The sequence below is a fragment of the Fusarium phalaenopsidis genome, assembly GCF_050370095.1.
Source record: "Fusarium phalaenopsidis strain FUZ10S chromosome Unknown contig_32306, whole genome shotgun sequence".
In the NCBI taxonomy this organism is placed as follows: Eukaryota; Fungi; Ascomycota; class Sordariomycetes; order Hypocreales; family Nectriaceae; genus Fusarium; species Fusarium phalaenopsidis.
The window spans coordinates 1,446,598-1,461,793 of NW_028145403.1; the positions used below are offsets into that span (position 1 = coordinate 1,446,598).

The 15,196-nt window shown below is 50.2% G+C and overlaps 4 protein-coding genes across 4 annotated transcripts; 1 reads left to right on the top strand and 3 right to left on the bottom strand.

The window, feature by feature from the left end:
- Positions 1-542: 542 nt before the first annotated feature.
- On the top strand, positions 543-2,926 carry LRP88_11313 (tetratricopeptide repeat protein; the record flags this gene model as incomplete). The annotated part of the gene is made up of 4 exons (XM_083247743.1): positions 543-1,039; positions 1,095-1,192; positions 1,253-1,546; positions 1,833-2,926. The coding sequence occupies 4 exons, from the start codon at positions 543-545 to the stop codon at positions 2,924-2,926; spliced, it is 1,983 nt and encodes a 660-aa protein (XP_083096891.1).
- Positions 2,927-3,139: 213 nt separating this feature from the next.
- Positions 3,140-6,389, bottom strand: LRP88_11314 (uncharacterized protein; the record flags this gene model as incomplete). The annotated part of the gene is made up of 2 exons (XM_083247744.1): positions 3,140-4,198; positions 6,357-6,389. 2 exons carry the CDS (start codon positions 6,387-6,389, stop codon positions 3,140-3,142), a joined length of 1,092 nt encoding a protein of 363 aa, XP_083096892.1.
- A 5,778-nt stretch (positions 6,390-12,167) lies between these two features.
- Positions 12,168-12,616, bottom strand: LRP88_11315 (uncharacterized protein; the record flags this gene model as incomplete). The annotated part of the gene is made up of 3 exons (XM_083247745.1): positions 12,168-12,218; positions 12,280-12,461; positions 12,538-12,616. 3 exons carry the CDS (start codon positions 12,614-12,616, stop codon positions 12,168-12,170), a joined length of 312 nt encoding a protein of 103 aa, XP_083096893.1.
- A 1,694-nt stretch (positions 12,617-14,310) lies between these two features.
- Positions 14,311-14,696, bottom strand: LRP88_11316 (uncharacterized protein; the record flags this gene model as incomplete). The annotated part of the gene is made up of 3 exons (XM_083247746.1): positions 14,311-14,416; positions 14,470-14,528; positions 14,583-14,696. The coding sequence occupies 3 exons, from the start codon at positions 14,694-14,696 to the stop codon at positions 14,311-14,313; spliced, it is 279 nt and encodes a 92-aa protein (XP_083096894.1).
- Positions 14,697-15,196: the final 500 nt, after the last annotated feature.

The window sequence follows — 15,196 nt, forward strand, 5'->3', positions numbered from 1 at the left end:
TAGCCGATGCCTTCCAGCTGGATAAAGACGCGTCAGTCCCACCCTGTGACGGCGGCCGACGGGGGGGACGAGGCCCTGGAAAGGCGCCTGAGTCGATGGTCTCCCATGCTTTAAACGCTCGGATCGTGGGGCATGGAACGTGGTTTTTTTTTTTCGATGTTACAGGGAGAGAATGCCTCGTTGTAGCATCGCAATCCAGCAGGAGTAATTGCTATCATGTTTTCTTTGACTTGGTCAAGTTTGAAGGGCCAAATAAAGCACATTTCACTGCGAATATGAGCCACGGATCAACATGATTGAACAGATCAGATAAGACAACCGACATCTCCAAGATCCATCAAACTCACAAGAACGGTTAGCTCGTCCGGTCGGCGTGATATCGGAGCCGCCAGGAGCATCAAATTTCTCACCGTGAGAGGATCAGCCCCACAGACAGGGGTAAACGCACCATTTCCTCTCACCGTGAGAGAAATAAAGATTTCGGATCTGGACCTTCGAGATTATCTTGCCCCATAGTTTGTCAAGAGTTGCCACCAGAGACCATGTGCTTATGCAGCACCGTCCGCCACTTGGCGGCTGAATTCGACCCAGATGAGGCCATGGGCCTTGTCTCTGACCTAAATAAGCATCTATCGGCTGTCCGAGCTATCCTCTCCAAGTCGAAGCCACTCGCTCGGGAGGTCCGATATCAGGTGGTGCCCAATAATCACCGCACAATGAAGATTCTTTCGGTACAGTCCGTCGATGTTGGGGGAGTGGATCAACTTTACAACAGGTTCAAGGATCATGTACAAGACTTCTGGGGCTGTTCCGAGAATAACTTCCACCAAGAGCTGCGTCGACGACTCGCCTGCGTGACCATCTTCCTCAGGTCCAAGCTGGACTCTGAGGCATGGGTCTCGGCTGGGGTATCCGGCGTTGTTCAAGGCCAGAAACCTTCCGAGCTTCGTTACGCAGGTAGCAAGTATATCAAAATTGCACGAAAGTTAGGAGGTATCGGATCTATCCTCTGGCTTCCGCTCGAGGTTCCCTCATCAACGTGAGTTACCCCTCTACCTACGTCGTCGAGTGCTTACCCGATCTAGATGGGAGAGATATCTCAACATTGATGATGAAGAAGTATTTGACCACTTGCGGTCGATCGGGTCAAATATTCCCAACTATGACAGCTTTGTGCAGCGGTTAATCGCAAGTCAACTTGACGGTCAGCAGCATCTCTACCTGTTCCCATTGTTTGACTAATGAACCGCAGATTCTTCTATCCAACTCTCACCTTACAACATTGCTCTCTCCTACGATGACTGCTTCCCAACCTCTGATCAAGTTGTCTTGATCCTTTGCGCCTTCGGGGGTTCTGAGGTCCCCGTTGAACTGCTGAAGAGCGTACGGATTCCCCATAGATATTGGACCGATGACGGCGAAATCGACAGTACAGATGCCGTTGACTTTGATCTTCCTCGAGGGCTGGTAACCGTCTTATCGAATGATAAGTGCCTCGAGCAAGCCAGCCAATGCCCTGAGATCGCTCAGCAAATGTTGGAAGATGGTAAGACGCTCACTTGGTCCATTCGCCCTGAAGCAATGGCATCTATTACCAGTCGCCTGTCTCCCCAGACCCAGGAGGATCTGGCGACTACAGCCTTAAAACTAATCTGTTTCGCATGCCCTCTTGTCTACGAGGGCAAAGTAAACTGGTAAGTGCATCATTGTGATACTGAGCCACCTGCTAAACTTCTCCAGGCCTCCCCACATGAAAAAGGCGATTTGGGCCTTGCTAGACAATGCCACAAACCAGAAGCGAGTACCAATGTCCCTAAAGACGCACGTCATAGACGCCCTCATGTTCTTCACTGAGAGGGACTTCTTCGCAATCCGTCGTGTTGCCATTGAACGAGCCAAGTCGCTGCTACGCAAGTCGATGCCATATTATTACCACGCCTCGATTGCTCTTTTTGATAGCATCATGCTTCGCCTTGATGGAAACTTAGAGAGGTCAGATGCCAGAATAATCGACTTCCTTGCTGAAGATCACGATAATGGTACCCGCTGCGACAATGCTCTCCAAGGGAGACTTCACATTTCTCACCTTGAAAACAAGATCCATCGTTACGACAACGACGTGGCTTCTTTCATGTATAAGTGGGAGGGCATCCATCCGCTCTCGACGTTCGAAATTGAGGTTACTCGCAGGCTTCAGGGCACAGCGGCGAGATATTTCCATTCTATAGGGGACTTTCAGACAGCCAAGGCGTCTTTGGAGCAACATCTATGGCTTAACTCTACAAAGCCTATCCGCCTCAACACAAGACTCCTCATTGTCACTCGGCTTGGAGAGATCCACTGCGAGCTGGGAGAGTTCGAAAAGACTCTTGCGGTGCTTCAGCCAGAGCTTGCGGGCCTCACTGAAAAGAAGGGCCGTCCGTTTCGACGGCTGTCAATGGCAATGATAGAAGCCTATCTAGGACTTGGCATGTTGGATACCGCAGAGTCCATTATTAAGCAGTTGGCCGATGTTGAGCCACCTGAGCTGGACGACATCAACGACCAAATGCTACATATGCGTCGACTCATTCTAGTCTCCCGCACCGCTCACGAACAATTGCGTTTTGACGAGGCTCTGCGGCTGTGGAAGTTTACCCTACAAAGAATGGAGAGTCTAGTGACCTTCAAAACCAGACATGGTTGGGTTCTGGCCGTCATCTACCTCTCCATGGCTCACGCTCAATTGTGCCTGGGCAATGGCGAAGGGGCTAGACAGTCGTGGGATGTTGCTGTGCAAATATCCATGAACGAAAGATATGAGTACGCCATTCCAATACTTGCAACTTCATGGCTGCAAAAGATTGTTGGGGCGATCCATCAGGAGCGAGGGTGGCCGTTCCGGGTGATGCTTCCAGGAGGGAAGCCAGATATGACATGGCAATAGTCATTAGCGCTTCTATCATATCGTGATAGAGAAGAAGAGATATTGAAACTAGTGGGATGAGGCAATGACAGGATGCCTGGCGATAATGAAGGTTCTTGATATTATGGTAGCAACTTGGGCAGACATGTCTGGTAGTACATGAGAAATAACGAAAAACATCCGGCATTGGTATCTTATTGCTCGCGTGAATCCAATAAAACCCTAAGTTCATCCTCACTTGTTCTTTGACTTTCTTGAGCTCAGTTTCCATGTTGAGGGTTTGCTCCAGCGAAGGCCGGACTTGGTCTTGCCTGAGGAACCATCTGCTTCCTCAGAAGGGTCATTGGCCTGTGGATTCGCATCTAGCTCGGCAGGCCGAACCTGAGGCGCTGGAGGAGGTGTGGGAGTTTTCTCGGAAGAGTTTGTTTGTACTGGCACCACCAAGCTCTGAGGCACAACCTCCTCGTTTACAGGCAGTTCAACCACAGGTCTCAGCTTTTCATCGCCGGCCTTGAGGTAGCCGTCCGAGTCTGTTAGAGATCGTGTAGGAAACTGAACCTCATCTCCGGGCAACTCGCAGATGGGCGGTGGTGCTGCAGATAGCTCCGAAGGTGCGCTGTGACTGTGTGCCAGCGCGACGCTTGAGGAGCTTCTCAGAGACGCGTTCCTCGGGACGTTGTCGAAGCGGTTGCTGTAGATAATCTCCTCGATAGATCCCCGCAGCTTGTTGAATCTGAAACCAACCGATACCTTCTTGAGAGGGATGAGTTGGTTGATCTCGTCGTGGACTTGCTGCTGAAGCCGCTTCTCCTTGCCGGAGAATGAGGTGATTGTTGTCTTGGAGTAATACTTTGCGGCGTCTTCGATCTGCTTGATGGAAACATACTTGCCATCGTAGCGGAACGACCGTTCGAGAATTAGGATCATGTCGCAGGAACACTTGAGAAGCATCCGCGCCGTGGGAGGAAGGCCCAGGAGACAACCAGCAGCACCAACAACAATGCCTATTCCCACAGTAGGCACCGCGACACCCACAGCAACAGCGCTAACACTAGCAAATTGCGTCAAAGACACCTTGAGAAAGTCCCTCATGTTTCCCATGACCACGTCCGACATGATCTTTTCAACCTCTGCAGGTGTCGTCTTGGGGAAGCCAAAGCACTGTAGCACATGCTCGCAGATGAGCCGTGACACTGTAGGTGTTCCTATCATGCCGGTGAAGGGGAGGGGGACGGCTGCGGTGCGGACGGCGTGGGTTCCAAGTCTCATACACTCTGTAATCGCCGAGTTGATCTTCTGTTCAACATCAACTACTTGAGCGGCAACACAGAAGAGACGTACGCGTTCGTCGGCGATGAGTCCGATAGTTTGGGAAAGGAGATCCTTGATACCTGCATCGTCATCTGGGAGCTGTTAGAATCTAGGAACCGTCAGTGCCTGAGGCTGAGCGTACCTTTGGAAAGACAGCAGAAGCCATCTGCCTTGTAATGCTCGATCTGTGAGAGCTGGTTCCGAAGCTCGGCGAACTGGGCCTCAGCTATCGCGCTGGCCTTTTCCTCAGCTTGCTTCTTGGCCTCTTTATAGTTTCCTGTCTCTTCCATAATCTCCTCTAGAAGTTGCATTTTGCGGTATCCCATGAGCTTATCTTTCTTTGTTCCAACAACGAACACAGGAACTTGATGCGAGTATTGAGCAATAGTCGCAAATGTTCTCTTGTCTGCTTCTTCGATACGAGCCACGTCTGAATCAACGCAAAACCTAGAAGATGGGTGAGATGTGTGAGTTCAGTAAGTGAAGCAAGACTCACCAAATAACGTGAAGAGCTTCTGCGGGATCCTCTTGAAACGCTCTATGTCTAAGGAACTTTGCAATCAAGTCAAGTTCGGTATCACTGCCCGCTTGCCAACCCCTGGAGTCGTGGATGAGCAATCCAGGATGTTTTGGCGACTCAAACGCCACGTTGATGTCATGAACACCCTGCTGGTACGACAAAGACTCGTCTGTCATCTCAACGCCAAACACCTTGTTGATGAGTGTCGACTTTCCCACGCCCGTCTTGCCGCAGACTAAAATTCGGAACGCCTTGACACCACTGGCTTGGAGCTGCATATCTCGAAGCCAAGGGGCAAGTGACTCGGGGTCCTCGACCAGGTAAGTGTCCTGAAAGTTGGTGATTTGAGCCTTGAGTGCTTTGAGATTGGGAAGCTCAAGATATCGGGGGTAACGGTCAAGAACACAAAAGAGGGATGGATGGATCATTGTGCCATGTGGACCTGCGAGATGTTAGAACTAGGGATGAGAAGATGAAACCAGCCATACCATTGTCACTCCATCCTAGGAGCTTTCCATCAGCTCCAAAGATTTTACGTGTAGGACTATGCTTGTATCGATCCGAGTCAAGCTTCAAGCTGTGAATATCCAACCCAGAGGCTGACCGCTTGCCATGAGAGCTCTGGATGTCAAACATGCTGAGCCGAATGCCATTTGCGAACTGCAGTCGCCACTGGATGTCTTCGGAACCATCTAGTGTTGGCAAATTGCCAGCAAACTGAGGAAACACAAGTGACATTGGATTGTCAGCGGCTGTTGAGCTCTCCATAGAGAGTAAGTTTAGCCCAGCGTACAAGCTCTCCAGGATGATCCACTGGAGCGGATACAGGGAGAGGCCATCGTGGGTTGTGCCACCGATTAAGTCATCGTGCGTGCCCAAGAACCAAGCCTGGATGAACGATCGGGTGGCCATCTCAGCCTCTTCTGGGGCACTGAAAGCCTGGAGCGCTCTGCTGGTGCGGGTCTCGTTTATGGCGAGGGCATGTCGAAGGATCTCGATGGAGGAACCAAACGAAATGTCGTATGCGCTGGCCTTTGGCGGTGTGCGAATGACCGTGTCGAAGAGACCGACGAACCGTATCCGAGGTGGCTCATCAGCGTGGATCTTGATCTTTTGGATGAGTTGGGGGCCGTTCTTGAAGTCGTCCTCCAATTGGGCCTTGATGAGTGCAAGTGCTGCGTCATAGAGGTCGTCGAATATCTCGGGCGACGCTGTCTTGGCCAAACCAAGACGTTGGATGATGCCAGCAACGGCCCGAGCAACAAAGGCGCCATGGCCCGATCCGTACAGCCAGAGCTCATCTTCAGGACGCTCGAGAGTTGACGAGATGTCCCTGACAATAGTCTTGATGAGCTCAGGAGTCGTATCAGCACTGGCAGCCTTGGGTTTCCATCTGTCGCTCAGCTTTGGAGTACTGGCAGTAGCGGTGTAGTACTTTGGGATCTGGGCGATCTCAACTCCTCCAACGTGGCAAACACCCTCCCTCACCAGGGTCTTGATCCTCTGGATACTCGAAGGGTTCGTGTCCTCTAGCGAAAGGTCAGCAATGAGCGGTGTCAAGGTTAGAGGATGAAGCTATTCACTCTTGCCGTCCTGCGGTTCACAGCCATCCACCAGGACGATTAGACGCCTTAGTCTCCCGTTACCCGACATTTTGGGTGTGCAACCTTTGGTCAGTGAAAGGTTGAGCAGACGATACAGTTTTAATTAAGCGCCCAAGCGAGCTTATTAAACGACGTCAGACCATGGAGCGGGGAATCCAAGATTGCAGGTCTATTGGCTCTGCCAAGGGTAAGCGTCATTTCAGGGCTGACCGTAAGCAAGGCTGAAACACAGCCTAGTGGCTTTGCAGATAAACTGGGCGATCCCTGTTCCTTGGCTCCTTGGAGGGGGAAAATGGGTGACACTGCAGTTCAGCTTTCACTAGTATGCCTTGGGGCATGCACTTGGCACCAATAGAGTCCCTCTGAATGGTTTTATTGTAAGAAATACTGACTATCTAATGCACCTCCTTTTGCCCCCAACTCTTGGCCTACAATGGTTCAGCTCAGAGAGCCTACCATGATCGGCAGATTATGTCGTGCTCAGCAACTGAGCCCAATTGGCAAGCGCCTACAGGCACTTCTTGGCCTCGCGGGAAATGATATCCTTGATCTCGCCCTCCTTCTTGACAATGGTGACGCACTGGGACTTGCCCTTGGCATCCGGGGTGATGGTGACTTTGAGACGACCGTCCTCCTCGGTGGTGTAGGTGAAGCTGAAGCTGTCGTTGTTGCTCTCGTGGCTGATGTTGGTGTTGGAGTTGCCCTTAGTGTCGCCCTTGGTAGTAATGATTCCACCGTTGTTGCCAAGGATGGCGCGTCCCTGGCAAGTAGGTCGTCGAACACCAAAGAAGCCGGTGAAGGCGCAGGTCGCCCCGTCAAAGGCCAGGTTAAAGAGGCCTGTGGCGGTGTTGAGACCGGCTCCGACGAGACCAGCGGCAGTGTTGACGCCGGTATGGACGAGATCAAAGATGCCGGCCTCCTCACGGGGAGCCTGTAGAGTTGTCAGTGTTGTTGGCGGGTACTAGGCTGCAGAGGTAGCTTACAACGGGGACGGCCATGACAGTGTTGGCAGCAACGGCCAGGATGGTGATAGCGGCGGTGACCTTCATCTTGATGGTTTGGGGTGGTTGTGTGAAAGTGTTGAAAGGTTGTGAAGGTGAGTGATTGTTGGGATGATTGCTGTGCTGATGCTGATGAAGAAAGCTAGACTTGGGAGGCGAGAAGGTCGATATTTATACAAAGATCATGGTCCTTTAGTTCACAGACTACTATACAACAGAAACACAGAAACCATCTATCCTATCCATCTCTACACGGCCTGGCATTCCTATCCAACTAGACCGCATCTCAAGTCGGACCGAGTCCTCTGCCGACAGAGCATAGTCCCGCTCTCAACCTTTTTGCGACAAGGTTTCAGTTAGGATAGGACCCTTAGACCCTTGGACCCCGAATGAGAAGCGGTAACTTAGATTTTCTACTAGAGAAAAATGGTCTTGACGCATTCGGAGGAAATCTCCCCTGGACATGATGCTAGACAGATGTCTTTCATGATCACTACCTAGTTAGGTAGGTAAATACGGCCTCATTTTCTGCGTCTGGAGTACATAAAGACAGAAGGAGAAATATTACATTTCCATAATACCTATACCCTCGAATAGGTCTCCAATTATGAACAGATAAGGCTGAGCGGGCTCTTCACCGCTTCCAAATAAAGAAACCCACTCCACACGGCCTAGGGAGCTAATGCGCGTGCCGTCTGCCGTAGATATTTCACATTCCTGAACACTCGGGCCGACTCCAGCCGCTCACCCTTTTCAACTATTGTTGTAATTAAAAAACATCCCTTGGCCCGTTCCATAGCCTCAAGACAGTGAATATGGGAGAAATATTAAGGCTAGTAATAAGGCCGGTGCCGACGGAGGGAAACATCCGGTGTTCACAAAGATGAATGTGGAATTGTATCTGATGTGGGTTTGTATCTCCCGTTCACTACTAAGCCCTTTTAGATATTCTGAGGGATCATGAGGTCCTTGTGACTGCCCTCAATTGCGTTCAAATCACGGTGCTTGCCATGGTTATTGGGTGGGTGCTCTTCAACCTAGATCGACCTCCAACCACGGAAGGGGAAGTGCACGTTCTCGCGGGAGGAGATCGGGATAAAGTCAAACTATCCATGCCTTCTCTTCACGCCAAGGGATGCGGAAACCGGCCCGTCTCTTCGGCTATTGTCTGTGCCGGACATGAAGAACCAGCCACCGCGTCTCACGATAGGAAGGGTCAGTGCTGGTTTCGGCCTCACTTGGGGCAGTAAACCACCTTACCCTAAAGGTTCGATGGGGATTAGACCTGTTGCTCGGATTCTACGGCCATTTGAAGAAAGTTAATGGAGATAGGGAGACTGGACCAGAACCTTGGATGGGTGGAGGACACGCCCGTTGTAACATGAATTTTGATAGAACGCGGTCCATGAGGTGGGGATATGCTTTTTACAGTGTTCTACATGGTTGCCTGTCCACATATAGTTCCTACTGACAGTTTCAGCCTCCAAAGGCCTAATCATGGAGCAAACCATAGCTGTCTTATGGCTCAATAGCTTGATACTACGAAACCGCTCCCAAGTTGCTACCTATCGATGTTCAAGATGAATAAAGTGCCAAAATTGTCTCAAAATAGTCACAAAGACTGAGGCATGGCCCTACGGTTTGCGGCTTCCCGGAAAACAACGAGGTCAGCTCTCCTAGCGCACACGGGCTTATCTATTCAGAAGCAAATAACATGTACTTACGGCTTTTTAACCCTTAATTGACTACTTTGCACCGTGAGCCGCATCTATGGGCCGAATTATCTAAAGAGAACGCGAGCGGCTTTCAACGCCAAACTCGGGATCGCCCTCTGTGGGACGCTGAGCAATTGAAGCATTGTTTCCCATTTGACCGTGTTGCGCGGATGACTTACCAGGCGTATACTTATGTATTACCATAGATGATTGCATTAGATGTAATCTGCTCTACCACCTCAAAATTTCTTGAAGAGGCGGTCAGAAATGTGTCCGAATGGGCTTGTGTGCTTCTGTACTTGTCCATTTTCCCATCACAAGGTTAGGTAGGTAAGTATAGCTATCAGGATTGTGACTAAAATAACAATCAGAATCGACGAATTGACATGAAATTCTAACCAATTATTCACACGGGGACGTTTTAACATCCCAAGGCTTTAAGTTGCTGCATGGGAGTGTCCTATGTCATACATCTTGGATACCTGAGATCTCGATCTGACTCTTACTTGTTGAAAAGGCTGAAGAGCATGCTATTTGCGAAGTACAGCTCTTCTCTTTCCAGTATAGGGTTTCGATGTGCCTTCGCGTTTCTGCATGGCTGGATAACATCTTTGGAACTGGTGATGCTTGCCAAACAACTTCAATTCAAGTGGACAGGACGCAGCTAACATTAGATGGTATGGGAAAATCGTCGCTCATATCTTGATATTTCAATAGATCACCACTAGGTTCCTTCAAGATCAATTCCTCTACAAAATACATCGAGCTGAGACTTCCTAGTCTCCAATAACCCTATACCCGAAAAGCGGCAACCACATCAACTTCCAGTCTCAGCTTCAACTCGGTGTGAATTCAAATATGTAGCGCCACAGTGCGACCCACGTGGCCAGTAACATGATCTCTGGATTGTGGTTGACATGAGTACGAGTGGACGCACGACATGTCGATAAACATCACTACCTCGTCCGGGCACAATAGGGTGTAGATAATGTCACTCTCAGAGCCGTGTTCAAATGAGTATATTGAGGAGGGGCTGCGCCTAGGAAGATCAAAGAATTCAGGCCACGTACCCAGGCATAAAAGAGTCCGCATTCAGGTCAAAACGTTCCATCAGATAGAGCGAGGCTGCTTGTGAGTTATGGCATGTCATATGCGACGTACTTGGGTACCTAAAAGCGAACGCCTGCTTGCTGTTTTTTGTCCATCTCAGCCCCCAAGAAAAAAGGTCGATATTAACTCGGTGAGTGTCCCTCAACGGCCAGCCTCATGCCCTGTCCACGGGTAATGACGATTACGAAGCAGGGAGCTTTTGTCTCAGCCGCCTTGGATATCCCTGCTTCACATTCAGAGGCCAGAAGGCTAATGCTTCCACCTATTGCAGCCAGCCGCTTCGCAATTACATTGGGCCGAATTTGATTCAGGCTGTAGGTCCAGACTGTTTGGCACATGGCATCACGTGGATGCCGGCGTTTTGGGCAAAAGCCGGTATCGCAGAACAGGTGGCAGTGATATGTGGCAGCCTACATATGCAAGACTATCTTGACGCCATCTCAATAAGTGCGAGCTGAGCTTCGGGGTGTTTGCCGTTTTTAAAGTGCCTGCTTCCTCAGGAAAGCGAGCTGGCAGCTATGTCTCACATCCTAGTTACGATTAGCTCCCGTTGAGCCTACCACTACGCCACTTAGGCGTTGATGGGCTTGATCATATCATCCTTAATATGGCTAATTAGCTAATCTTGGAAAGAAGCGGAGTCTTTCCTATTCTCCCGGCAGAGTTCGAGTTCCGGCAAGTTCTGTACAAGAACGAATCCGTGTCTCGGAACAGAATGAGACAATACATGAGATATTACAACACAGTGTAGGAAACTACCACGCAAGGAAACGAAAGCCACTACGGTGACCACTGTCTTCGACCAGCGAGCCCAGGAAGCGCCAAATCCTCAACACTTGGCTCACTTGATGCTTGCCCTTGTTAGAACTTGGTCTCGATCTGTGCGGTTTGCGGCCCGCGCCGTAAGAGTCCGAAATGACACCCAGCCAAAGTTTCAGCCCTATCTAAGCTCCACTTGCAGCAACGAGGGTCATGTTAGTTCCTTCGTTGGCGTTCGCGGGCCAGATAATCAGCAGAGTAATGTAACAGATAGCTAGGCTGGGTTTGAGGAAAGCGGAAGAATCCAGGTATGCAACTTGGCCCGTAGCTTTCTCATACGTACACATGGCAACGCGCTTATTGATTATGTCAAGCTGACGCAGCGTGGACTCGCGCGGGATGATGAGCAGCTTACGGGCCGTATTATCCTCGATCAGATGATTCTACATGCACAATCATTATTAAACTCAGTCTGGGCACACACGACAGCTTGGAGATGAATTTCTTAAATGCCAGTCCCTGGTTATCTCAACGTACTCTACAAGGAGTGGAATTCTCACAAAGAATCCTTTCAAGCCCCCTAAGCCACCTAAGCCCCCCTCTCCCTGCATTTACAACACGCATAATCCTGTGAGTTGGCTTGATGGTTTCATCTTGCACCCCGCCTCCTTAGAAGTAACGAAATCCTGGGGCTGAAGGGCCCTCTTCAGCACCAGTATCCGTATCCTCATCCGCGTCTGCACCTGCGTTCGCATCCACATCAGTACCTGCCGACGGGATATCTTCCCCGGTAGAGACCGCGGCTGCAGTATCTGTTGATGTAGACTCAGAGACAAACGCCGCTCCAGAAGCTTCACCCCCTGCATCCGTATCCCCTGACGAATTTCGTCTCTCCGCAGACGCGCCTCCCCCCCTGCACATTCGGGACGGAGGGCCCGCTGCCAGCCGGCTGGACAGGATCAGACCCGAGGTGGTGCTTTTCCTTAACAAAGCATTGGTGGATTGCCTTAGCAGTGACGGTTCTGACTTCTATGGTCGTGATGTACTCTATGGGGACGTATTCGCAGGTGGTGGTGACATTGCGGTCAACTGTGACTGTGGTGTGACTTCGTCGTAGATAGTAGTAGTGTTACGGCAGTGACCTAAACTCGGACCAGTCAATGTCAGTCATCTGCCCTACAAAAGTAAGGGAGGGGTTCAGGTTGGCTGGAGTCGCTGTGTAGGTACCTTTGGTTTGATTGTTCACTGTTTCCACACTGATTTGATGACGGTGACGTATTCTGGCGGAAGTACCTGACTTCTGTGTGAGTATGTTTGCATTGAGAGCAAATATTCTTCCTTCACAGAAACGTACCGTTGTCACTTCGAACTCGTTGTTCCGGGTGACGTAGACGGTGGACTTGGGCGAGCGAACGACTTTGATGTTGTCCGTCTTTCCGCAAACAGAGATGGAATCGCCGCAACATTCCATGGTTGTTCCTGTCATTGAGCTCAAAATAGACGTGGCTAGAACGGGCTTCTGCGCATCTACTGGGTCTGCATACACAAGGTCAGTAGATCAGTGACTCAGAGTACACTTGCAAAGCGGTATCCACGTGGAGAACGAGCTTACCACCAGATTCAGCTGTGACTAGCTTTGCCAGCCATGGCGTGGCAATGATAGCGGTACGTAAAAGAAGAGCTGCCAGCATGTCGATAACCATGCAAAGGTATCTGCGGGGAGAGACTTGGTAGGTGAGCAGGGTGATGGCTCGTCAATAAACTGCAGCTTTTATGATGGCGAGAGGTGGTGACGGCTGTCCTCGTTTGGCTGGGCTAGTTGAGGGATGAACGGGGGACGCCATTATATGGAGGTACTGGAGTGTAAAACAGGGCTGAGATTTACTCAGACGATCCTATGAGGAGTCGAGACTGCACACAGCCCCTTGCTTCCCACCTGTACTGGGCCCTAACCCATAGCCTGTGTACACCCAGGCGTAGTGATTTGCCCCAACCGAATGAACGCTGATCCAATGTTGATGTCAGACTGGCAATACGGTAGCCCCTGTAACATGCCAGAAGACGTTGAGGGCCTCGATTATATCATACGTAGATGACGAAATATCTTAGTAAATGACAGGGCGTACAGGCTTGACACGAAATATCATTTGCCAGCTAAGTAAGGCCCAGATAAGGAACTGAAGGTGGCTCCAGCTGCAGAAGCTGACGCAAGAGAAGATATCGGTTACCAGTTCGCAGGAGGTTTGCGAACAGCTCTCTCCCCTTCGCGTAACCGGGTTCTAGACTTTGTCTGATTGTTTTCTTTTTACGTGCCTTCTTGGTGTTGATAGTGGCTGGGGGGTTATAATATGTAGGGCCGCCGAGGGCATAACATGTGGCTGGCTGGACGCCATTTTGTTGAGGTATCAGGTACCTGATACAGCAGAGCTCTTGAAGAGTATTTTCTCTCTTAGAATAGTCTGCTCACCCTTCAGTTCAGAATTTTCGAGTTTTCTTTGCCTGTATGTGGTAATGGTTTGAGTAGTGGCTAGCTGAACGTGTGATTTCAAGAAGCCCTGACTTTCCAAGGTCTGGACCATCAAATTCAGAGTTATGTCTCATGTCTTTCCTGAAGCACGTTGACTTCACCCTTCATTGGCTGTGCCCTTCCTTGAATGGCATGCCTGTCCCTCTGACCGCTATATCCATGGCAAAGAGTTGAGGAGGACATCAACCTCGCATGCAGGAGCAGTCTTCGAAACCTTGCAAACACACAGTCATGAAGAGGGCAGCTGCCATGAGCTTTAAAATGATTCGTTCTGACGGAACAAGTATAAAGTTGAGCGTTTCCCTCGACTGAGAATCGGAATCCCTCACCACCTCTACAACCATCAGACACTTCTCTCCCCTTTCATATTACCAACTCGCAAGCTTCTTACCACTCTCCTTCAACCAAAAGTCTTCCTCGAGACCGAAATCTACTCCCACCCATCATGCCTATAAGAATGCTTTCTCTCAACGCTAGCTAATTCCATTGTTAACACCAGCTTTCAGGCTCCTCAGCTTCCCAAGGACATTGTCACCGTCGGCGATGAGGACAAGACCGGCCACAGAGTCTCACGTTATGCTTACGGAGTACCTATACGCGGATTCACAATCCTGGCCACGGCATGTGACTGAACGAGGATGCAGTCCTGTCAGGCAGTTTGCAGCTAACCTGAATGCCTGAGCTGGATAATTCAGCCTTGACATGGAACAGTAACAGAGAAGGGGGCTTGAAATGATGGGTCTATGAGATGTACTATCAACGATGGCACATTCACCTCGGTCCTTGGAGCTCGAATAGCCTGCGTACCCGGATCTCCAGCAGCAGTACGAGAAAGCGACCAAGAGTTCAACGCTCCCGTCACTCAGGTGTATCATCGGTATCATCGGCCCCCCAGTTGCAAAAGCCTTCTGCGGTTTCGGCGTACGTCTTGGCCTCAACATCGTCGGGGCAACTTCTGAAGCAACTGCAAAGACACCAAGGTTATTGCTGAGCTGGCGTTGGGGGTGCCAAACTTACTTGTTGGCCTCTGTATATACCGCGCAGAGACAGGGGATGTCGTCGTTGCACTTTTCAGGCTAGAGCAACATGAGCTATGAGTCACAGGGTAAACGTGTGTGTATGATGCATACATCAATGTTCTCGAGACAACTGGCGACAGCTTCCTTGCTCTTGCATTCTGTGGAGGGTGGATCTTGGGCAGACACCCAAGCAGCGGCGAGGAGGACAAGAATAAGGGACTTCATTGTGAATAATTGAGTTGGATTCACTGGGGTTTGATGCTGAGGGATCTTTTGAAGGCAGGGGTCATTGAGAAAAAAAAAGATGGTGGAAAAGCAATTGATATATGTCTGGGCTGGTATGATGAAGACGCCGGTTTAGGCATGAGTTGCACAGATAGAGTTTCGATTTCTCGCCGCTTGTGCCTGGCATAATATTCGGTTACGGCATAGTTCAGGACGGTGAAGGTGTTCCAGGCCTTGGAGCCTTTAGCCGCCATTCCTCAACACAATCGGTGCCTGAAGAGGTTGATGATGACAATACACGACACCTTGCACAGCCACCCACATGGATTCTAAAGCGGGTAGGCAGGTAAAAGATCTTATTTCAAGTACTTGGGCATTGTTCGTATGACGGAAACCAGCCTATCAAACGTATTGAGCCCCAGAACGGAGGCAAAGGTAGGGAAGGTAATGAGAACGGCTTCAAACCTCCTGCCGGCGAAGCGTTTTGGGAGACAGATTTG